Here is a 24,016-nt window from a genome sequence, read left to right as displayed (position 1 = left end):
CATGAGTAGCCTAGCCTATAAACAAATATTAATCAACCCTCCTGCTCAGCATGCTCTGGATGTTTCAACTTAATACCTGTAGCTGTTCTTGAGATGTTACAGATACAGTATTATGAAGAATTTAGATACAGATTGTATCTTCTGATTATGTTCAGAATACCATCAAAATTCCAGCACAATATTCTAAGCTTTCTTGATAAATATTATGATTAACAAAGTATTAAGATAGCTAACAAACAAATTTACCTCTAGAATCAGAACTTAATACCCTGTTCTATTCCTTAAACATACCATTTTGACAACCTAGAAGTTTCAAAATGATTTTTTTGATTATTGCAACTCAACAGCAACTCAGTGTTGCAACAATTAAACACAAGAATATAAGCTTAATTTGTGATATAAAGACATTTTTTCTACATTCTGTATGTTATTTTCTACCTATATTTGCCCTAGATGTCATTTTTTAGTTGGCTTTCCTTGGTGTTTGGCTCACTTACCTGGATTTTGAAGTGGTGTTATTTGAATTTTAATTCCCAGGGGTATTCAGCCTGTGTTTGCTATTTGTTCACACTCTTATGTAAACAAAAATATTTATTATGTTGCAAGTACTCTTTTTTCTTCTGAATATATATATTTTTGCCAATTGCAAGCAGTTACCTAATATTTAATCTTTCATTACCTTAAATTGCATCTTCTAGCAACTAAGGTTGAAGAACCTGTAGATGTTGCCAGGTAACATTGACTCAATATTCATATTACAGTTCATGATGGATCATCACTATTTACATATATACAGGACAGTTTGGTTTCATTGCTGCATCGAGAAGTTCCAATGGGGGAGGGGGGACTTGCTCCCTCTCCCTCCCTAGATTTTGAAAATTACTGGAATGTTGCTGCTTCCCCCCCTGTTTTAGGTGTGCTTGCTCAATGTTTTTTTTGTTTCTTCATTAAAAAAAATCTTTTTGGCCCCCCCCCCTCCTACATTTTTGTGAATTAGCACTGTTGGTTGGGTGTCTACTGTTGGTAGGGTCTTTACCTTGATAAATTTGGGGACTGATAGTTTTTCTGGGTTTATAGTAAGTGTAAATGTTATTTTTTGTTAGATTTTTTTGAAATGTGGTTTCAGACCATGTCTTTCCCGAAGCCATGCTGACCACCAAAAAGAAGCTCATTCTTGGTCATATGTGCTATGATTGTATCATTGACTGTCCCTTTGATAAGTTTTGCCATAACAAAGGTCAGGCTAATGGGTTGACAGTTCTCACGCTGGGTTCTAGATCCTTTCTTTGATATCAGAGTAATTATGGCTTTCTGCCAATCTGCAGGTAGGCTACTAGTCTGACGGGACAGCTTGAATAGTAAACAGAGCAGCTTGGCTACTATATCTGCAGGTTCTTTAAGGATCCTGGGATGTATACCATCTGTGCCTGTAGTTTTGTTGGGATCTAGTTTACTCAGTCTTTTCTTAATCTTGTCCATTGTGATGTAAATTGTTGGCATTGGGTGCTCAACCACCCTGGGGGGTCCACTGAGAAGTTGGAAGCAAATGTTTTGTTCAGCAAATTTGCAATTAGCTGATGCATATCTCCAAAACCTCTTTGGGTTGTCTTTGATGTTCAATGCCAAGTTATCTTCATAATCAGCTATGAAGTGCCTAATCAGTTGCCTCAGTTTATTCCTTGCTCTTGCAAAACGATCCCAGTGGTGTATGCATTTGCATATCTTATGCTTTGAAAAAGCCTTCTTCTTATGGTTCATAGCCCTTTTAATAAGCTGGTCCAGGTGTGGCAATGTTTTTGGTGCCTTGACAAATAAACTTGAAGTGCATGTTGTCTCAGCTTAGAGCAGAGTGTTCTTAAAATTTTGCCAGGCTAGCTCAATGTCTCCCTCAACAATCAATTGGTCCTATTCTGCTGCCTATATTATCTCCCTGATTTTGCTGTAATTGGTGTAAGTTTGTTTAGTAAAATTTTTTGTTTGTTGACTAAGCAGAAAGTCATGGTAGATACAGACATGGTCACTGGCAGCAATGGGAGGGAGGTACTCAATGTTCACTAACAATCCTGTGATGTTAGAGATTGTTACATCTAGTAGGGATGGCATCTGGTTACTCTTTTTTTGGGTCAGTTATTCTATTACATGATATAGGCTATTGCTACCCAAATATTCAACAAAAGGGCTACTGACAATGGAACTTTGTTGATAACCCAATCCCTCAACCCATTTGACATGCAGTAGATTCAGGTCTCCAAGAAGAATTAAGTCCTGATTATCAGGATTGGATGCTTGTTCAGCCAACTGAATTAGAGCTTGGTAAGACCCAAGGGCATCTCAGCAAATGGGGCTTCTATATTTGCAACCTATCAGTAATGGTTTTCACTCATTAATAATACTGACAAAAATACTCTCAACCCATGGGGAATAATCATGATTGAAAGATAAATCTCTAACCTGTATTCCCTCCTTTATGTAGATTGCATTGCCTCTTCTGTAGTTAATAGATAGATTTGAGAACAGGCAATATCCAGGTATCCTGATATGGTTTTCTACCAGTGGGTTGCTGGAGTTCTTAGATAAGATGAGATATTTATTTAAGAAAATGGCTATCACAAGCCCCGAAGGGCCAAATTTGCATTTCGGGGTCATATAATAAAAAAAGACATAAATAGCACAACAACTAAAAAACTGGCTAAACAATGCCAAAAACAACAATATCAGAAAGGCAAAGCCATTCATTAGTCTAACAAAAAATGTCAAATGTAAGAAGGTTAAAAAGGCACAACTTAAAACAAACCCAAAAAAACAAATTGAGATAAAAATAATGTTAAAAAGGTTTAAAAGAGATTCTATAAAAAGGGGAGGGAACGGAAGAGCCAAACAGACACCAGCATGGGTATCACCAGTAAAAAAAAAAAAAAAAAAAAAAAAAAAACAATTGGTTTATTTAATCAGTAATGAAGAGGACAAAGGTTTTTTCATATCTAGAGGTTAAACAACGGATGGGGGACAAGATAGGGATGGGTTCAGAAACAGTACGTGGCAGGCGGTGTCGGGATGGGGAGTGTCTTTTGGGGAAAATGTTTTCCGTGCGACGGTTTATTATTGCATTTTTTGCAAAACGAAGGCACAGCATTCCTCTCCTGTGCTCAGGAGTTTCCGGCTTGGCCTTTTTAGAAGGAGTGAATGTGGCACCATAGTTTCTTTAAAAATTATTCTTAGGGCTCTTTTTTGAGTAGATTCAATTTTATCTGATTCATCACGGGAGATGCCAGGATGCCAAACTGTACAAGCATATTCAAGATTGGGCACACAAAGAAAGTATAAATCCTTAAAGAATGGGATGGGGGGATGTTAAATTTATTCAAGAGCTTAAGAAGAGACATAGATGCATTAGCTCTATGGACAATGTCTTTCACGTGGATATCCCACTTTAAATTAGAGGAAATTGTAACCCCAAGTAATTTAAAGGAAGACAAAGAAATATCTGGGGGTATAGGGTCAAGGAAGGCGGGAATAGATTTCAAGAAATTTATCGTAATTACATTTGATTTAGTGGAATTTACTTTCATATTTAGGTTCTTAGCTTCATCCGAAATGTGGGATAGAATTTCAAGGGGATCACTTTTAATATTCCTGTGACATACTTCGAGGATCGTCAAGTCATCCACGTATTTCCACCTATGGGGGAATTCCTTACCAATATCATTAATCATGACTAGAAATAAAAGTGGTCCCAATAAGTTTCCTTGAGGAATTCCACAATATATAGGGAGGGGGTTAGAGAAAATATTTTTGTATTTAACAACTTGAGATCTATTTGAAAGAAACAATATAACAATATTTACTAACAGAGGATCAAGTTTAAAGTTAACCAGGAGTGAACAAATTAGGGTGGTGTGGTCAACCAGGTCAAAAGCTCTTTGGAAATCAACTAAGACAAGGTTCAGCCAGACATTTGGTTTATCAAGGTTACTTACGATGGTATGCATTAAGTGCACAAGGTAATGAGTGGTGGAAGTTTTCTTTAAGTTACCAAACTGCCAGGTGTCAATACGCGGACAAATTTTATCCTTAAGCCAGTCACAGAGGAAACCTTCATAAAGTTTGGAAAAAACAGAAGTAAGTGCAATGGGGCGAATGTTGGCAAAAGTCAGACTGGCGCAGTTTTTAGGGACAGGTGTAATAAAATCTTGTTTCCAGCAACTTGGGAGTTTACCAAATTTTGTGATGTGGTTGAAAATAATTGATAAAGGCTCAGCAATTTTGTCTGAAAAGGCTTTAATTAAGCCAACTGGAATTTCCAAGGGACAAATACTTTATTTTCTTGGCTTTAGAATTTTAATTATAACATCAGAGGGAGAAATAAAGGGGAAGGAAGTATTGGAAGGAATAGTTGCACTTGAGCCAGTGAAATGTGGGAGACTTGGCACGATGGAATCAAGGTACAAGTTCAGATCATTGGCAGTCTTACTAGGGGGTTCAGGGAGATGAAAATCAATTTCGGAAGGACTTTTTCCATATATTTCTTTAATTTTTCTGTACCATTGCTTGGGCTTGTTAGAATATAGATCTTTGACTTCATTATTATAATAATTAGAAGCTGCTTTTCTTAATTTTTTCTTTAGGAACTTCCTTAGACTATTAGCCTCAGTAATGCAACCTGCTTTGAAAAAATTGATTTTTTTTCTTATAATTCACAAATCATTGATTTCTTATCAATTCACAAATACACAGTACATCATAATCTTTAGTGGTGGCTGCCATTTTCAATTCTGGAGTTTGTTTGTCACTGTATCAATGTTTGTGTAAAACAGCTTCAACACTTTCTTTCCACTGGCTGGGATGTTATTATGTATCACTTTTGGTAAACTTTTGTAACTAATGTTTGTTGAGCTAGAGCTTGAGCACAAATGGAAAGCATCACTATTAGTGTTATGGAAAGCATAACACAAACACTACTAGGAAATGAACTATTTACAGTTGGGCTTGTTTCAGTGGGCAGTGGAGTCAAGGCTTCATTACTGTCCTGGCTTTTGAAGTCGAATTCTGTTTTTGCTTTTTTCTTTCTGCCTTTGTGCGATCAAAGTTAAACTGCATGTCTCCCTTCGGGTCTTTTGATTTAGTCACAATCTCCTTTTTAACCTTGTAACTGTCTGTGAGGAAAAGAACAGGCCTAGGGTAGTCATCTGGTTTTGGAGAATAGTTTCCAAGTCGCTGTGGCTTCAGAACATTCATAGATGGCAGGTTCTATAATTGGGCAAGATGGTCCTGAACAAGCATTTGAATGTCAGCAGCCTCTTCACATGATTCTGGTATTCTATATGCAACAATGTTAAGCAGATATTTTTGTCTTTCTCTTTCCTCACAATTAATTTCTCTCACATCACTTTCAAACTTCTTACTGCTGTCACTATGAGACTGGCTCAGCTTCCTTGTAACTATGTCTTCTATTTTAGTTTCCACTTTGGCTAGGGAACATTTGCTTGTGACATCACTTTCTAAGTTCAAAATTCTACTATTCATGTTGACTAGCTCTTTCTTGAGATCTTCTTGGAACTGATTAAGCAAGGCAGTCACAGATTTTGAGACAGTTGTTTCAATTAGCTTTTGGGTAATGTCTGAGCCTAGGCTGGTGTTTCCACTAACCTTACAAACTGGGCAAAACCATTCACACGTGAGACTATCACTCATTTTTCAGAACAGTGAATATTCTTGCTTTGAGATCCTGATACACTCTGTGCATAACCATTTTTCACAACCACCACATGATATGGCTGAAGACTTCATCAAGTTGAACCAGACAGCTACCACATTACTCCATAGATTATGGCTGCCAAGCTGTTTTTCTGTATATTTTTCAGAGATAGAAGGGAGCATTTGTAAATAATCAAGAGCTGTATTGGTACCAGCCAGATTTTAGTCCTTAAACTGCTGGGGACAGGTAATTTATGTATTGCACTTCCCATCAGTCCTATCTACTGTAATTTCAAAGGCAAAATTGTGACAAAAACATGGCTGCTCATCATGATTAGAAAACTTCAAAGCTAGCCCAAAACCCAGCTGCAATGGAGATATAACAGTTTGTCCCTCACCTCCTGTAAATAGCCCCAATTTCTTGCAGTTATCTTCTTTGTTTTGTAGAACTTTAAGTGTTAATCCTAGTATATCTCCTACTGAAAATGAACTTAGTGAACTCTTCTTGTCATGTGATAGTTTGAGTAACTCAAGCTTTGTTAGTGTGGTTTCTGAATTTACCCCTGCACCACCTGTGTCAAATGTGGTAACAGCTATGGGACCTTTGCCACTGGACAACAGATCATGAAAGTCTTGGAACAGTGATACCCTACATGCCATCTCTAGCAACATTGATTCTCTTACACACAAGCTTCTGGATGCCCAAGTGCTCTTAAAAGTAGAAGAAGAAGATATTGCTGGATTAGTGGAGATTCTGCCAAAATTTACTATGATTCTTGTTACCAAAAGTTTGTTGTAGATATTTGGATTTCAGTGTCTCACTGATCTGGGGCATCCAAACTGCATAAGAGGAGTTGCTGTCTACATCAGAGAAGGCTTCCAGGCTAGTCCATCAGATTGGAAAACATCCTATATCACACCAATCCAAAAAAGGGCTTCAAAGCTCTTGCAGAAAATTACTGTCCTGTCAGCATCACTTCTGCAGTTGTAAAGGTGCTTAAGAGATTTGTCAATGGAGCTCTAATTCAGCACTTTGAAGCTAATAATATAGTCACTTCCACTCAACATGGCTTCAGATCTTTGGTATCCGTTGATAATAACCTAATACAGACATATGAGTATGTCACATCATTGTTGGATAAAGATTTCTCTATTGACATGGTGCTACTGGACCTCTTAAAGTATTTAACAGGGTATTTCATAAATTATTCATCACCAAACTAAAAGTAGCAGGTGTTGACAATGATATTGTCCAGTGGATAGTTTCCTTTCAGAAAGAACACAAGCTGCTGGAGTTCATGACTCTCAAGGTGTCCCTCATTTCTCCTTGTCTACAACTGTTTTAAGCAGCATTCCTCAGAGGATAATTCTTTGACCAAGTCTCTTCAACTTCTTTATTAATGATGCACCCAACCTTCTTTCAAACCTCCTCACTCTTTATGCTGCTGATTCAAAACTTGTTGGAAAAGCAGCTATACCCTCTGACCTGCAATCTATCCAAAAGAACCTTGACATTTTGGGACTTGGGCTGATACATGGCTCCTCTTTTTATGCTGATAAATACCATTTAATCCCCTTCAGCAATCACAATCTGCATCAGCAGTGCCATCGCCAAGCTAATTCTCTCTCTGCAGTTTCTGAAGAAAGAGATCTTGGAGTCATTGTTGATTGTCAACTTAAGTTCAGCACCCATGCAAAATTTGTATTGTCTTTAGCCCTCCAATCTCTCGGAATTATCAAAAGGATTATCTCCAGCAGACGCCCAAAAGTAGTTATGAAGCTCTACAAGGCACTAGTTCACCCATGCCTAGAGGTTGGAATGTTCCTGGTGTCACCCTACTTTATAGAAGGACAAAGAAATACTAGAAAGAGTACAAAAAAGAGCAATCAAAATGGTCAAAGTCCTCAAACAAATGCCATACAAAGGACGTTTGTGTCATTGGAAGCTTCCTACTCTCACATACTGAAGGAAACGTGGCAGCATGATTATGGCCCACAAAATTATTTCCAAAAATATTCTTCCTGGTCTCCTTGGCCCCCGGAATGTTTGGTGACTAGAGGGCATTCAAAGAAAACCTTCAAGAAACATTCCTCAATCCAAGAAAGAAGCCATTTCTTCAGGCTAGTAACAAACTTGTGGAATCAACTTTCTAAAGAATAAGTGGCTGCTGATTTAATAAATACATAAAAGCAAATTTTTTAGAATGAATGGTTACACCAGGAGTTCCTGTACAACTGGGAAGCTGTTGAGTCCTCAACCCAAATGTAGCAAGCAAGTGTGTCTAATAGCCTTCAGTAGTCATGATGGAGCATTACAAGAGTCGAAAATTCTTAGATTCACTCCAAGCTGCAATTGAAGGTAATAGACTAATAGTGCTGGTAGTTATAGCAGCAGTAGTAAATGTAGCCATTCCTGAGATATTGCTGATACACTTTTTTGACAACTTGCATGTACATAGTATGTTTCAATTTAGTTCAGCAACTCCCTCAAAATTCAGCAGGAGTTTCATCTTAATACCCTTAGCCATTCCAGAGATGTTGCAGTTACACTTTTTTGACAACCTGGATGCACACGATTTCTTTTAATTTAGTTCAATATACCCTGAAAATGCTAACATAATATACTCAGCTGTTCCTTAGTGCCTTTTGATTTAGTTCAATAGTAGTAGTAGTGGTTGTAGTAGCAGCCCTGAAAGTTTCAACTTTGTGCCATCAATTATTCCTGGGATATTGCTGATATACCCTTTCAACAACCTGCGTACACATAGCATGTTTTCATTTAGTTAAACATCCTCCTCAACATTCTATAAAAGTTTCACCTTAATAACCTTAGTCATTTTGAAGATCCAGGTTCAAACATGCCCCCACTTTAACAATAACAAATCCTATATGTTATTAAAGGCAATTGATGTATTTAAAACTTTTCGTAATTGACAAAATTAATTTTTAAAATAAAATCAATTTTTTACAAAAAACTGTATTTTCATGTACAATTACAAGAGTCGAAAATTCTTAGATTCACTCCAAGCTGGAATTGAAGGTAATAGACTAATAGTGCTGGTAGTTATAGCAGCAGTAGTAAATGTAGCCGTTTCTGAGATATTGCTGATACACTTTTTTGACAACCTGTATGTACATAGTATGTTTCAATTTAGTTCAGCAACTCCCTCAAAATTCAGCAGGAGTTTCATCTTAATACCCTTAGCCATTCCAGAGATGTTGTAGTTACACTTTTTTGACAACCCGGATGCACATGATTTCTTTTAATTTAGTTCAATATGCCCTGAAAGTGCTAACATAATATACTCAGCTGTTCCTTAGTGCCTTTTGATTTAGTTCAATAGTAGTAGTAGTGGTTGTAGTAGCAGCCCTGAAAGTTTCAACTTTGTGCCATCAATTATTCCTGGGATATTGCTGATATACCCTTTCAACAACCTGCGTACACATAGCATGTTTTCATTTAGTTAAACATCCTCCTCAACATTCTATAAAAGTTTCACCTGAATAACCTTAGTCATTTTGAAGATCCAGGTTCAAACATGCCCCAACTTTAACAATAACAAATCCTATATGTTATTAAAGGCAATTGATGTTTTTAAAAACTTTTTGTAATTGACAAAATTAATTTTTAAAATAAAATCAATTTTTTACAAAAAAACTGTATTTTCATGTACAAGATTGATGAATGATGTCATAATCTTAGGTTGTAACCATACCATATATGGCAGAGAAGCAACTGCAATATTATGATGTGTGCTATTTCCATAATTTTTGTTTTATATATATTTGAGTTTTCTTTCATTGGCCTGACATAACATAAAGAAAGACAAACGAGCAAAAATGGGGTTTTTATAGACCAAATGAAAATACTGAAAAAACACAACAAAGCAAATATTTCGAGATGACCAACGTCTCTCTTCTTCAGTGCAAAACAAAATAATGTATCCAAGAGAAGTGCCAAAGAAAAAACCAACAAAAAACAAACGCAGAAAATCAATGTGAAAACAACCAAAAACATAAAATATAAATAAAATTGAATAAAAGCCAAAAGTTATTAGAATTAAAACCAAATACCTAACAACCATAAAAGCGAGTTATTCGCCAATATCCGCGATTTGCGCAAAATCCAAAAAAATTATGAACTGCCATTGACGGATAATACACTTATACACTTATATGCACTTAAAAAGCAGGAAAAAACATAAAATTTTGCACATTTTTTAAACCCAGACCATACTATTTTGTTTAATCAAGCTAGCCTAATTTTGCATGACAAAGGTACAAAAGAGAAGCCGATACTTTAGTAATCCCAGAAATAAACCTTAAACCACTTTCACTGTCATATAATCAAACACGTGACCAACCCCTTAGATCTCAAAGGGTTTCTGCAAGAAATGCAATAATTAAAATCCGAAATCAGATGAAATAGTTCTCCAATTTATTTAATTGCTGGTTCGTTGTGTTTTTCAGTGAATGAATTGTTTTCCTTTCTTTTATTCCTCAGTTGTTGGCTAGTATCCATCGATGGCAGTTCATAATTTTTTGGATTTTGTGCAAATCGCGGATATTGGTGAATAACTTGCTTTTATGGTTGTTTGGTATTTGGTTTTAATTCTTATAATTTTTGGCTTTTATTCAATTTTATTCATCTTTTAAGTTTTGGGTTTTTTCTTTATTTTTTTGGTTCTTTTCAAATTGACTTTCCAAGTTTGTTTTTTGTTGTTTTTTTCTTTGGCCCTTTCTTGGATACATTATTTCGTTTCGTACTGAAGAAGAGAGGCGTTTGTCCTCTCGAAATATTCGCTTTGTTGTGTTTTTTTCAGTATTTTCATTTGGCCTCTAAAAACCCCATTTTTGCTTGTTTTCTTTCTTTATGTGATTTTAGTTTTCAGTTTGGAATTGCTAAAGTAATTATGTGATTTGCAAAATTAATTATGTTGTCTGAGCAGTAATTTAATTTCTTTATTGAAATTAGAAAAAATCCTTAAAATTTTAAATTTAGTTTTATTTTTTGTTAGGTTCTAACTACCCGACGCTTGATTTAATGTGTATTTCCATAAAAAAATCTATTTTTTTTATTTCAGTATTCAGTTCTGAATCACTAAAGTTATTATGTAAACTGCAAAATTATTTATGGTATCTGAGCAATAATTCTAATCTTTTAATTCAAACTAGAAAAATACCTGAAAATTCTAAATAGATTTTTTTTTTTTAGGTTCTAACTACTTGATATGTGGCTTTATGAAATGATTTAAACATTGATTATTGCAATAGAATGAGTGTTATAAGTAAACTGAAAACTCTGTTATTTTACACTGTTGGCGTTGTGGGAGTATTATATTACTTAGAAAGGAAGAAGAATGTGCCAGTTCTGGATATGAGATAGACTTTGGTCCTTTTTGTAATTAATTCTTAATATTTTTACTTCTCGAATTATTTACCCTGGTCTTTTAAATTTATTTACTTTTTTTCATGATCCTACATCTATTTTTGTGTAGCACAGTTTTCTTACAGTTGATATTTGGATGGCTTGGCTCTGATACTTTTCTCGGTTTTCTTTTTTTTATTTTGTTCTCTTGAGACCATAATATATTTTCAACATATTTTGAATTAAATAATATGTTTTTACCTCATAGAATGACGTAACGAGTCATTTGAAGCAAAAATAAAACCAAACTAATTTTAAAATTTGCAGGTATTTTTCTGCAAAACCCCCTGAAAATTACTACATTTTACATAACTATGTCTACAAGCTTCTTATAATGGTAAAGGTTCGTTATAAAAATATTGATTTTATTTTTAATATTTTTTTTGTTAATTACAAAAGCTCGTAGATGTGACAAATTCCTGATGTTAATAAAATGAGCTATAACATATGTTATACAAAAATAAAGTTTTTCGTAAGAAATTGATTGTATTTTAAAAATAATTTTTTTATGCAAAAGGCTTTAAACCACATCAATTTCCTTTAAAATGAGCCATTAAACAGCTCTCTGCGATGTTCCAGTGCCAAGCTATCTGAGGAGAAATAGAAAAAAGATGCCATATGTGTAGAATATTGTTGTTGGAGCCACTTTAATTACCTTCAAGCCAATATACTATTTTCCTTGTTGTTCAAGGCAAGAGACGGCAAGTTTCTTATATAGGGGTCTTGGACAAGGCGGTTGTAATATTGTACTTGTTATTTTGATCTGACTCTTATTTTAGGAGTTACGGGCTATTGTAGTCAAGGAGGCACACTTGTGCCTCTATAAAGAGGCGACCCACCACAATGTTAAGCGATTTCAGGTCCTAGAGGTCGCAGAGAGACGGCGGTAATCGCATTTTGTAGCCCAAGCTCAAACTAAGAAACTTGCAAAATTTCATGCTCCTCCGACTTTATCTTCATGGGGTAAACTGGGCCGGAAGTTTGGACCCTCCCACCACAGCCCCCCTTTAACGTTGTCCGATTGGGCTGAAATTTAGAGGTTAAGCTTTCCTAGGGCCAGGGAGCTTATCCTCGAAATTTCAGCTCGATCCGCTCACTCCTTCCCTGTTTTCAAAAAACCAAATATAGCCACTTAAATTTCATCAGCAGTTTTTTTTTTTTTCTTAGCCACGCCTACAGGCCACAGTTGGCAACGAATCCGGTTGAATGAGGACTCATTCGAAGCAGAATTCGACCTATTAGGGCCTTTTGATATTTTCTGAACGAAAAAATTATCCCCCGACTTTATATTTACGAAAATCCTCGTTTTCCTATATTAGCCCATGTTAATTTTTCCCACCACCACCCCCCTTTAACGTTGTCTGATCGGGCTGAAATTTAGAGGATAAGCTTTCCTGGGGCCTGTAATCTCATCCTCGAAATTTCAGCTCAATCTAATCACTCCTTCCCTGTTTTTAAAAAACCAAATATCAAGTTTTTTGGGAATTTGCTTGCGTCGAAAATAGCTTTCATTTACTAAAAAATAATTACTATTGTGTCTGTATAGTCCAGCGCTTGATACTCCAGACAGTCAGGTGGATAACTCGGGTTCGATTTACCATCGGAGCAAATTTTTTATATACTGAATTTTAACTTTAAAAAGAAATTCAGTTTCTTTTTTAAATTATTTGAAAAAAATTACGTTTTCTAAAGAGTTAAAGAGGCTGAGTTACAAGGTCGACCCTTAAAACGTACAGGGATTAGGAGGCACAGTTGGGGGGCTGTTAAAGAGGCTGATTCACAAGTTCGAACCTTAAAACGTACAGGGATCAGGAGGCACCCTGTACGACGTGATTTGAGTATTCAGGAATTAAAAGCCTTAACACAAGAATATTCAAGAGCGGGGCGTTTGAGGGGTGGCAGCCCCCCAACTTTAACTCCTGACATGATCAGCTAACAGTTAGTCAAGCAATAATAAGTAATAAACTGTACAAAAACGTGCAGAAATTATTTGAAAAAAACTACGTTTTCTAAAGAGTTAAAGAGGCTGAGTTAAAAGGTCGAACCTTAAAACGTACAAGGATTAGGAGGCACAGTTGGGGGGCTACTGCCCCCAAACCCCCACTTTCGCAGCCTTTAAATATACAAAAAATTTCTTTAAACTGAAAGTAAGGAGCGACATTAAATCTTACAACACACAGAAATTAGTCCGTAGATGAAAGGGGCGGGGCCCTCCTCACCGCCGCGCTCTTTAGGCTAAAGTTTTTATTGTTAAAAAAAAGTGTTGTGAGAACGACAAACTTTAGCGTAAAGAGCGAGGCGTTGAGGAGGGCACAGCCTCTTTCATATACGGAATAATTTCTGTTCGTTTTAAGTTTTAATGTCGCTCCTTACTTTCAGTTTAAAGAATTTTTTTTTATATTTAAAGGCTGCGAAAGAGGGGGGTTTGGGGGACGGTAGCCCCCAACTGTGCCTCCTAATCCCTGTACGTTTTAAGGTTCGACCTTTTAACTCAGCCTCTTTAACTCTTTAGAAAACGTAGTTTTTTTCAAATAATTGTTATTAAGGGACGTGATTGTCTCTTACTAGGTTGCTAGCTACTGCTGCAGCCCGGATTTAAAATGATAAATTTTTGGTCACTTTTGGCCGTGGCTCGTCCTTTACTAGGCTGTCGCTACCGCTTTGACCACGATATTTCAATGTCTAACAAACTCTGACTATATTTAACAACAGAACAAATTATTTAGCACACAAATAAGTGGCTACGACATTTGAAATTATTTTTTCATTAGCGACCCAAGTAAATCCATTGGTAGAGGAAACACAATTGTCGAATTTTTTTCGGCGGAAATGGTGGTGAGTGTCTGTAAATATCGTAGCTGAATGGCAGCTGGAGATTCAACAAGTACATCTGATGCATCTTTAAGAGCAAGCGCTGCATTTTGCTCTCCCTTAGCAGCAATAACCTTAGCATTTGCTTCACGTGTAGCCTCAGCCTCTGCTGCCATTGACCTCTGAAGTTCTACTGGAAGTTGAACATCTTTAATTTCAACTCGCTCTACCTTGACTCCCCAATTATTGGTTGCCAAATCAAGTATCGACTGCATACTGTGTGAAATTTCTTCTCTGGATGACAAGATATCAGTCATTGCCTTAGTTCCCAGAACATTTCTTAGTATAGAGGCAGCAAGTAGCTGAGTGGCTTTATTGTAGTCATAAATATTTGTGATTGCCATTGTCGCATCGGAGACTCTAAAGTATATTACAGCATCAACCTTCAATGTCACAGAGTCTCTTGACAATATCTCTTGTGGAGGAACATTAAATGACATGGTTCTCAGATCAACTTTTTTGAAACTGTCCATAATAGGGTTTAGGAGAAAAACACCAGGACCTTTGGGTCCACCTTTAGTCAATCGCCCAAGACGGAATATCACGATGCGCTCATATTCCTGAACAATCTTTATAGCCGAAAAAATACTGATGGGGAATGTTATAATGAAAGCAAACCAAGATAAAAGTACGATTAGCATTCTAAAAGGTCCTTTATTTGTCGAGCCAGCTGCAAAATTTTGCGGCTCTGGGCCCTCATTGCCTTTTTTAGTCAAACCAGCTTCAATGTCGTTGTCAGGAGATATTGAAATCATGCTCTTTTCAATATAAAGTTATATCCATAAAATTATGTATCGAGTCTTTTTTATCAAACCAAAAATAAAACTAATTCTAAATTTTTAGTTATTTTTTTTAGCTTGAATTGAAACAATAAAATTATTGCTCTGACATCGTAAATATTTATGCAGTTTACCTAATAACCTTAGCAATTCTAAACAGATAACTAAAATAAAATAAATTTTAGTTCGAATTTTGTTTTTTGCTATAGAAAAATAGCACAATGCTAAAGAGATGCACACCATAATAGTTAAGCCGAAAATGTTCGATTCCAGGAGACAATTATAACTTTTAACTGACAGATGAAATAAATTTATTTTATTTAAAATTTTCAGGAAATATTCTAGTTCAATTCAAAAATAAGATTTACCATTAAAAACAAAAAAATACTGCATTTTATATAACTATAATGTATCAGTTTTCAATTCTATATGTAATTAAATACAAAAAACAAGTTTTTTTAACTGAAAGTAAGGAGCAACATTAAAACTTAAAATGAATGGAAATTATTCTGTATATGAGAGGGGCTGTCCCTTCCTCAGCGCCTCACTCTTTACGCTTAAGTTTTTTATTGTTTTAAAAATAGAGTTGTGGGAAAGAGTCAAACTTTAGCATAAAGAGCGAGGTGTTGAAGAGGAGACAGTCCCTTTCATATCCAGAATAATTTCTATTCGTTTTAGGTTTTAATGTTGTTCATAATAAGTTCATAATTAACTTCCATAATTTACAGTCCTCGCCCTAGGGGTATATTATCCTTGGGGGCAGTTATTGGACCTTTTGACTATTTTGAACAAAATAGCTATCGAAACACATAGCATACTATTAAAACCACCTTGTCCAAAACTCCTATGAAGGAAACTTGAACGTAATATTACGATGTTTATATTTTAAGCGACAAACTATAGCCCCTTAGTAACTGAAGTACTATGCATTATATTATACAACAAACTATAGCCAATAGTAAGTGATTATATAAAGGATCGGTATAGTTAATTATAAACGGGGATTATTTAAGTTTCATTGGTATCATGGCTGTGCAGATAGCTGAAACCTAGTAAAGAGCAAACCACGACGCATATTCGGCTTAGTTAATAAATTGCAGTAAAACCAAAATAGTAAAAAAAAAATGAAATTTAGTAAAGAATGAACTCTATTCTATTGTGACAGAAATATTAAAACATGAAAATAAACTTGGTGTAACTGATGAGATCATAGTTGCAGCCCTAGCTGTAACATAGTAAAAGGCGAACCATGGCCCCTAGTAACAAAACTTAAGAAATACCTTTTGAAAAACTGCCTAGTTAGAAAAATTGCCATCTGACAATGATTCAGGAATAGTAACTATTTTTCTATTTACCTTAAAATTAAAAGTTTTTAAACAAAAGAAAACTGTGATGATTTTGAAAAAAATCTAAAATGCCTTGAAATAGACGTCTGATGGAATGTACATAAAGGACTGATATAGTTCGTTATAAATATGGATTATTGAAGTTTCATCTTTATCATGGTTGTAGAGATAGCTGAAAATTTGTATATAAAGTATCAGCAGAGTCAATTATAAATGGGGAACATGTAAGTTTTACCGGTATCAAGGTTGGTGATATATCTGAATCCAAGCAAAAAACAAATTACACCATATACTGGAGTTGCTCAACTGCCTGATTATCTGAGGATCGTCTCTTACTCTTCTAAACAAGAAAAAGTCATAGGCTTTTTCTTGTTTGTAATCATTTATAGTAAAAAACTAACTCTTGCAAATTTATTCTATATTAGGAATGAATCCAACAGCTGATAAAGGAAAAGGCAAGGGAAAAAACTGCAAAAGTTTGTAAATCTGGGTTGCAGCAGTAGCTAGCAACCTAGTAAGAGACGATCACGTCCCATAGTAAAAACTATAATACATTATAGCTTCTAAAAATAGTGTCAGATCAAAACAAAAAGTACACCATTAGAACCGACTTGTGCGAAACCCTTATTTAGGAAACTTAACGTCCTTTAGGTTGAGCAACAAGGAAAATCTATTGGCTTGAAAAACAAAAAAGTGGCTTCAACCACAATATTCTACATCGACGGCATCCTTTTTCTTCCCATTTTATTCCTCTTCAGCTAACAGGGCATTGGAACATCATATAGTGCTGGTTAATTGCTTATTTTGATGGAAATTGGTGTATTTATAAACAATTTATGATTATTTACAATCAAGAACAAATGCTAGCTCATAATCATTAAAATATTAATTAATACCAGTAGTCTTTGCTTTAGTGGCAGTATTGTCATTGGTAAGCCTTTCTAGGGTATGTTTCTACATTTAACTTCTTTAGCTGCTTCTTCTTCTGAGGATAGTCTCTTACTATTCAAACTAAGAAAAAAGTGTAGGATTTTTTCTATTTGTAATTTATCTTTGAAAATCATTGGCAGTGCATTAGCAGTGCCTAAGTAAAGAGTGATGTGGACTATAATAAGGAACAAACTATAAATCAGGGTTTTAGCTGTAGCAGCAATCTAGTATATTATATTAAAGCCATATTGCTCTTTACATAGGCAATGCTAAGTGGTTGATTATGTGGGTATGAGCTGTTTAGGATGAAGGTAATAACAACTAATTAATTATAAACAATATGCTTCTCTGTAGCACCCATTATCTTTTGTCAATTTTTGGTTTCAGGACAATGGACGTGACAGAAGAAGGCAATGAAAAGAATCAAAACAAAGTGATAAAAAAATTTTATTACCCAGTTCATTCCATTCTGTCTGGAAGCACAAGTAATTCATTTCAACAAAAGCTGTTTGAAGAAGCTAGAACTGTTTTTCTTCAAGATAAAAGCTCAGATTTATTGGATCATAATGAATTAAAGGTAACCTAATTTTTGTCCTATTCATTGCTGTTTATTTTTAGGCTCCATATTAGCCTATGTATGCTCATTCAAGTTTTAAAATCAATCTTAAAATCAAACAAAATACTTATTTTTTCTAATGATTGTATTCATTTTTTTCAAGTCAGGTAGTTTTAGCATGTAATATTTATAGAAGTATTTGTATTAGAACTAGTATTTTGTATCGTCATGCATTTAACTTTGTCATTTCTATTTGTTTTAAGCTCCATTATTTCATTTGTATTAATTTCCATCTTCAATTGAAATTTTAGCAAAATGAAAGAATTTTTAGAGGTTTTGAGAGTTCAGGGTGCAAGAATAGGGTTGAAATTTAATATTAAGAAGACTAAATTGCCAAGAATAGGAATAAGTGAAGGTGAAGAGGTTATGGTGGGTAACAACAAAATTGATCAAGTGGACAGCTCCACTCACCTAGGTAGTATTGTTAGTAAATATGGTGGGTGCAGTGAAGATGTTGAAAGTAAAATAATCAAGGCTCATGGTGATTTTTTTACATGGGGAAAAAGTTTGGAAGAATAAGAAGATAAGTCTGTGAACCAATAGTAGAATATTGGAAGCTATAGTGATGACAGTTGTCAAGTATGGTTTTAGAGTGTTTGCGCTACAAAAGATAGAGGAGGATTTGATAGATGTTTTCCAGAGAAATTGCCTATGGAGCATTATGGGTACTCGACCGACTGACTGTGACTCAAACAGTAAGCGTTACAAAAAAGGTGGTTCAATCCTGCTTTCTTAGGCTATAATGAGAGAAAGGTTGGGATGGCTAGGGCACATTCTGTAGATGAAGGGTGACAAATTGCCAAATATATTCCTGGTCACCCAACCGTCAAGGGCCAAAGGAAAACCAGATTGTACCGAAATGGGGCTGGAGGATTTCGTAAGAAAGATTTAAGGGAAATAGGAACTTCCTAGGAGGGGGTTAGGAAGGAGACTTTAAACAGATTGTGGCAGAGGAGGCTTGGTGCTGGTCTCAGGGGACTTGGTGTTGTAGTGAGCTGTTAGTAGTAGTTGTAGTAGTTCATATCATATATAAGCAAATTTATGCAAATTCTGTTACAAAATCATTTTTTGTTCATGTGGGAAAAACTTCATTTCCTTACATATTTGAATAAAATAAGGTTCATACGTTAAAATTATATTTTAATTAAGTGTTTTTCTAGTCATATCCATGCTGAGTAAGATGCTCTCAACTTTAAAATGGTGTATTTATTCTGATTGACTGAAATTCAGACAAAGTTTTAAGTCTTACAAATTGGATTTTAAGTAAACATGCAAAAACAGTTATAAGGGAACTTATATTTTGCTTATTTACCCTAAAAAAAAATCAAGTAATAACTACTGGTAATAACAAAATGGTAAAAAAAAGAAAGAAAAACAATAAATAACATCGTAATAATTGAGACAAGCATGTTAAAAATTTTTTTTTAAAATCTTCCGGAAAAATAGCATATTGGTGTAATTTTTTTATGAAGTTTTTCAATTCATATTTGGAAAAACTTAGTTTGCCGTATTTGGTATGGTATTGTTTTACTATTTGATGTTAGTCTGTATCACGGGTGTGAAGACAACTAATACCAATATTGGTAACGTATGTACCACACTCCAACATGTATTAGCATATGAAGCTGTGACGGGCTATAGGCTAAGATCTTTAGCCAATAATTCCTTGGTCATACAACAGTAAAGAAAACCACTACTATGATATTCCCCCTCTCTCTGGGAAATATTTTTGACCAAGCTGACACACTCGGCTCTGGCAACCTTCCCCAACCTAACTTGGATTAAGAAATGCTGCCTTTACTTAGGCAGTGCAATTGCGCTGCCTAAGTAAAGGCAGCAAGTAAAGAACGATGTTGGCGCAATGTATTATTTTTTTTATTATTTTTTTACAAATGAGTTTGCATTGTCAGTTTAATATACATATACTTATATTTATTAATCAAAATGTTAATATTATTTGATTTATTAAAGTTATAAAAATAAAAACATTTATATTTTTTTCAGTAAAGTGCAAATTATGTTCTGACCTTGGGAAGGCATAGGGGCTTTGAGCCTTACTCATAGTAATTCCTGCTGGTTTTGAGTTTGACTCGGTTATTTATTGTAATTTCTTATCGTTTTGTGTTTCATTTATTTGTTGATGCTGATTTGTGGTAGTTTCACGCTTGGTAGATTATTTTATTCTATTTTTGCTCATTTTTGGTTTAATGGAGTTCTTTACTTCTCTTTGAAAAACTTATTTTGTGGAAAAAGTTTTTTTTAATAAATACACAAAAAAACCGCTTTTCATTGTAAAACCATAAACAAGACAAAACTCAATTTAAACTAAAAAACATATAAGTGAAACCAAGTAAAGTCGCCTCTTTCGCAGACCAAGAAGAGGCGAACCAATCAGGGGAAAGGAATTATGAATGAGTTTTTTCCCCCTCAATTCATCAACATAAGGGGAATGGAATGAATGAGATCAAATTAAACAATTAACGTGGTGACTCATGCAAAATGTTTGAGGAGAATGTTAATTCAATACGCCAATCTATTTTAACAACCTTAAATTTTAAATCAAGACATACAAATAAAAAAGCTGTTTCGCATGCTGACCAATAGTCTACATAGTGCAGATACTGATCGCCTGATTCTCTGCCTTCAGCATGCAATGCGTGGTCTGGGCAAATCCACCGCTGTTACCCTTTGCAGAGCAACAGAAAAAAGGGGGAAAGCAAAATTATATAGAAGGACAATATATACAGGACACATTTATATAAAGGGACATATATACGGTAATAAAATGGGTGACAGTTATTAATCTTAGGTGCTATATAGTGAAATATTTCATGGAAACAAGATTATTTTGTAGAAATTTAATGCCTTTATAAACTGAAAAAAAAGGATTATTTAATTTTTAATACAGTCATGTAAAGAAGTGACCATATGTACGTTGCAGTACATTACAAGGTACGTACGGTACGTTGCAAGTGATGACAAATAGCTTGTTAGAGATGCATTGCGAATAGTGAATTGTAATGTTTAAGGATGACTGTTGACGAAAATGGAGCTGCTAAATGGTTAAATGACTACTGGATTGTTTATTGATTGCTAAATCATTAACACCTAACTAGGCTCATGGTTCTCCATAAAATGATTTTGCATATTTCGACTTTTTCTATTAGCTCAAGCTTAATATATAGTTTAGATCATCGATGTTCTAAACTACTTATTAGTTAGAAAAACTAATGCATATATTTTTCTGTTTAATCATTATTAAATTTGAGTATAATTAATTCGAAGGGATTGCTGAGTAAGATTATTTTGTGGAAAGTGTTGGTTAAATAAGTTTGGGAACCGCTGCTGCAAAGTATCAAAACAGTGGTCTGTGTTTTTTTTTTCATTTTTATTAAATCAGTTTTACTTTATTCGAAATTATATATAGTTTGTAAACATATTACTAAATGTATAATAAACATTGTTTTCCATACCAACAATTTCCTTTAAACTGTGTGGTCTGCCCAAGCAATTAATCTAAATTAATTATTTAATTTTTGGATAATTAAGTTCATTATTAGTTAATGAGATAATTAGTAATTATGAAGTTGCGATTATGAGCTCTTACTCAATGCTAGCCCCCCCCCCCTTCCTTCTCTGCGATTTTGCTGTAAAACCAAAGACAAATTAAAACAATCAGTTTATCATTTTAAAAGCCGTGGATATAATGTTCTTTGTTGATTAATAGTTCTCCGCTTGTGTTCTATAGTAATAATCTTTATTTTCTAATTATTTTTTTTTGTGTGTGTGTCACGAGGTAGATATGTGAATCTGGGACTTAGCAAGAATTCACTGGATGCCAATGAGCGCAGTTTAAAATTTTATCACTTGTGAAAAAGGTGAATTTTGTTGAGGTACCAGGGGGGGGGGGATCAAGTCCAGTTCCACTACCGATAGATTATATATGATTTTAGACCCTGCAGTTGAAATATTTGGATATTATTGTTTCCTATTTTACTGTCTCGAAAAATCATCTTAATTCAATCTTAATTTTTCTTGTTTCCTTTTTTTGACCACTGACAAGTGAGAAATCTACTCTCTTTTTTTACAGACATGCCTGCATATTCTGATCTTTTTAAAACTTATATATATATATATATATATATATATATATATATATATATATATATATATATATATATATATATATATATATATATATATATATATATATATATATATATATATATATATATATATATATATATATATATATATGTCTAAATGCTGCAATGTCATTTATGAAATATGAAAAAAAGAAACTGTATGAAAATAAAACCAATATAAAGAAAAAAATATAAATAAGTTATTACTATTGATCTAACTAATTTTTATTGCAGTCAATTTGGATGCTATTAGACCGTTATCAGATACCCGGTGTATCAGCAGATGAGCAACTCATAAACTACGCTGATTTCCGCAGTGTTGGAAATATGGCAGGAGAAAAATATGCCCCCTATTTCACTGCCAAGGTATATGCCCGATTGAGAAGGAGCGATCCATTAGGAAAAATTGCCATCTTGGATTTGTTCAACTACATTATGAGAAAAGTTTGGTTGAAACAAACCAGAATTGGACTCTCGTTATATGATGCTACCGGTCAAGGGTATTTACGAGAAAGTGTATGTATTTTTCTTTTGAACAGCTTCTTATTTCATGCTTTTATTTAAATTCATCTGTTTAGGTTGAATAAGGTCACATACCTGTTTACAGGCAATGAAATGGCTACTCAATATTTTGAAGGAGAAATGGGCGTGGTTTTGTGATAAGGTGTTACTGGCAAATAATTTCTTAGACCATGCTGCCTTTCCATTTACAATACAAACAAGTGAAAATATAGAAAAAAGGGGTATAATATTCTAGATAAGACTGTGAAAAATAAAACAAAAAACAAACTTTTTTTGTAAGAAGGTCCGACTATTTCGACTTCACGTCTGGAAGCCTTTATCAATGGAATAAAAACTAAATTAAATTAAACAAACATATAAAAAAAAAAAAAAAAAAAACAGAGACAAGCATCTCACATATGAATAATATCCAGTAAGAATTGTTTTTCCCTTCAAATAACACCAAAATCAAACAAAATCATGGTAACTATGCAGCAGAGGACATTATATTTTCAACATTATTAACAGGTGTGTTTTTTTCGTTTGTGAAAAAGGCCTTAACATACGGTATTGCAGTTTTCGCTATTAACGGCCACCAAAAAGGAACATGAATATGGGTGTGGGTAGCTGGCACCAACATTTAGAAAAATAAACGTGGGTGAAAAATGAGACAAAACTAAGTTGAAAACCTCTGGCACCAAACAGCTTAATAAGGTGTTGCTTTCCACTGAATGTGCAGCTGTCTTTAAGAATCAACAGATTGTTAAGGTCTGAATTTTTTCTGTCGAAAACTATTGTCGAATTTAGCTAATTACTATTGGTTATTTATTTTCACTGCTCAACATAGCAGCATTGACAAAAACGTAGGACTGGCCTAGATACATCATAATTTTGAAATAGCCAATAGAAAAATGTTAGAATATCGTTGTCTTCAGACATGAATAGTCCTAAAAGGGGTCCAGGGGGAGGGGCCCAAAATATTCATATACATATTTTTTTTTGTCCTTGGTACTTTAAAGCTGACACTAGAAGTACTTGGGATGGAATCACTATAAGCTAGATGAGCAAGAACAGACATAGGCACGTTTTTTTCGTTCTTTCTGTTATTTTTCGTAATCGCACTTCTATTATCTAATAGTTAATCTATGTATCAATTCTTTGATAATTGCAGAAGAATATCTTGCTTTTTTTCATCATTTCCTTTTCTTGATAGAAATTAAAGTAAGACAGACATAAAATATGATATAGGTACTTACTTTCTTGTGCTTGAATCAGGACACAAGCTTTGCAGCTTTCCCTGGCGCTAGGAGGTGGCAGACGGTTACATTCCATCGGGTGCAATCAAGGGTCAAAGGGGTAATTATTTCAAGCCAGGAGGGATCCCATCGGCGGTAATGTCGTCCAAACCTACCAATGGGTTTAAGGTCTGGTTTGATATTGCTCATCCAAGATTTTGAATGACCTCTATATCTGAGTTCCAGCTTGGGAGTGGTTTGTAACCAAGTGCTCTTGAAACATTGAAGTTACCAGTTGTGTGAGAGGCATAGCTGAACCAGGAGGGATGGTGGCGGCAAATGATGGTTTCCAGGTTAGACGTCGGTCTCCAACGTTTTCTTATTATTTCGTTCAGGACCTGATCGTGTAGATTCGGTTTGAATATGTGCCTTATGCACCTGTAATAAAGGTATAACATAGGTTGAATATGT

The 24,016-nt window shown here is 34.6% G+C and overlaps 1 protein-coding gene and 1 pseudogene across 3 annotated transcripts in view; one reads left to right on the top strand and one right to left on the bottom strand.

Annotated features, from left to right (window-relative positions):
* LOC148954204 (serine/threonine-protein phosphatase 2A regulatory subunit B'' subunit gamma-like) overlaps positions 1-24,016 on the top strand; it is a 251,242-nt gene that overhangs the window by 78,335 nt on the left and 148,891 nt on the right. For 2 of the 3 annotated variants that reach the window (XM_089086036.1, XM_089086038.1), the window contains exons 2-3: positions 17,436-17,625; positions 22,044-22,325. In XM_089086036.1, the coding sequence (XP_088942162.1) occupies positions 17,436-17,625; positions 22,044-22,325 (472 nt within the window). Of the gene's footprint in view, positions 1-350; positions 423-17,435; positions 17,626-22,043; positions 22,326-24,016 lie in introns of those variants that run through there. The other variant, XM_089086037.1, reaches the window with a different exon arrangement.
* On the bottom strand, positions 13,879-14,748 carry LOC148954209 (stomatin pseudogene; annotated as a pseudogene).

The sequence above is a fragment of the Artemia sp. Qi Xiang Cuo genome, chromosome 3, assembly GCF_049724085.1.
Source record: "Artemia sp. Qi Xiang Cuo chromosome 3, ASM4972408v1, whole genome shotgun sequence".
Classification (NCBI taxonomy): Eukaryota; Metazoa; Arthropoda; class Branchiopoda; order Anostraca; family Artemiidae; genus Artemia; species Artemia sp. Qi Xiang Cuo.
Note: the sequence above shows the minus strand (reverse complement) of the source record. Positions and strands in the feature narration are given on the sequence as shown.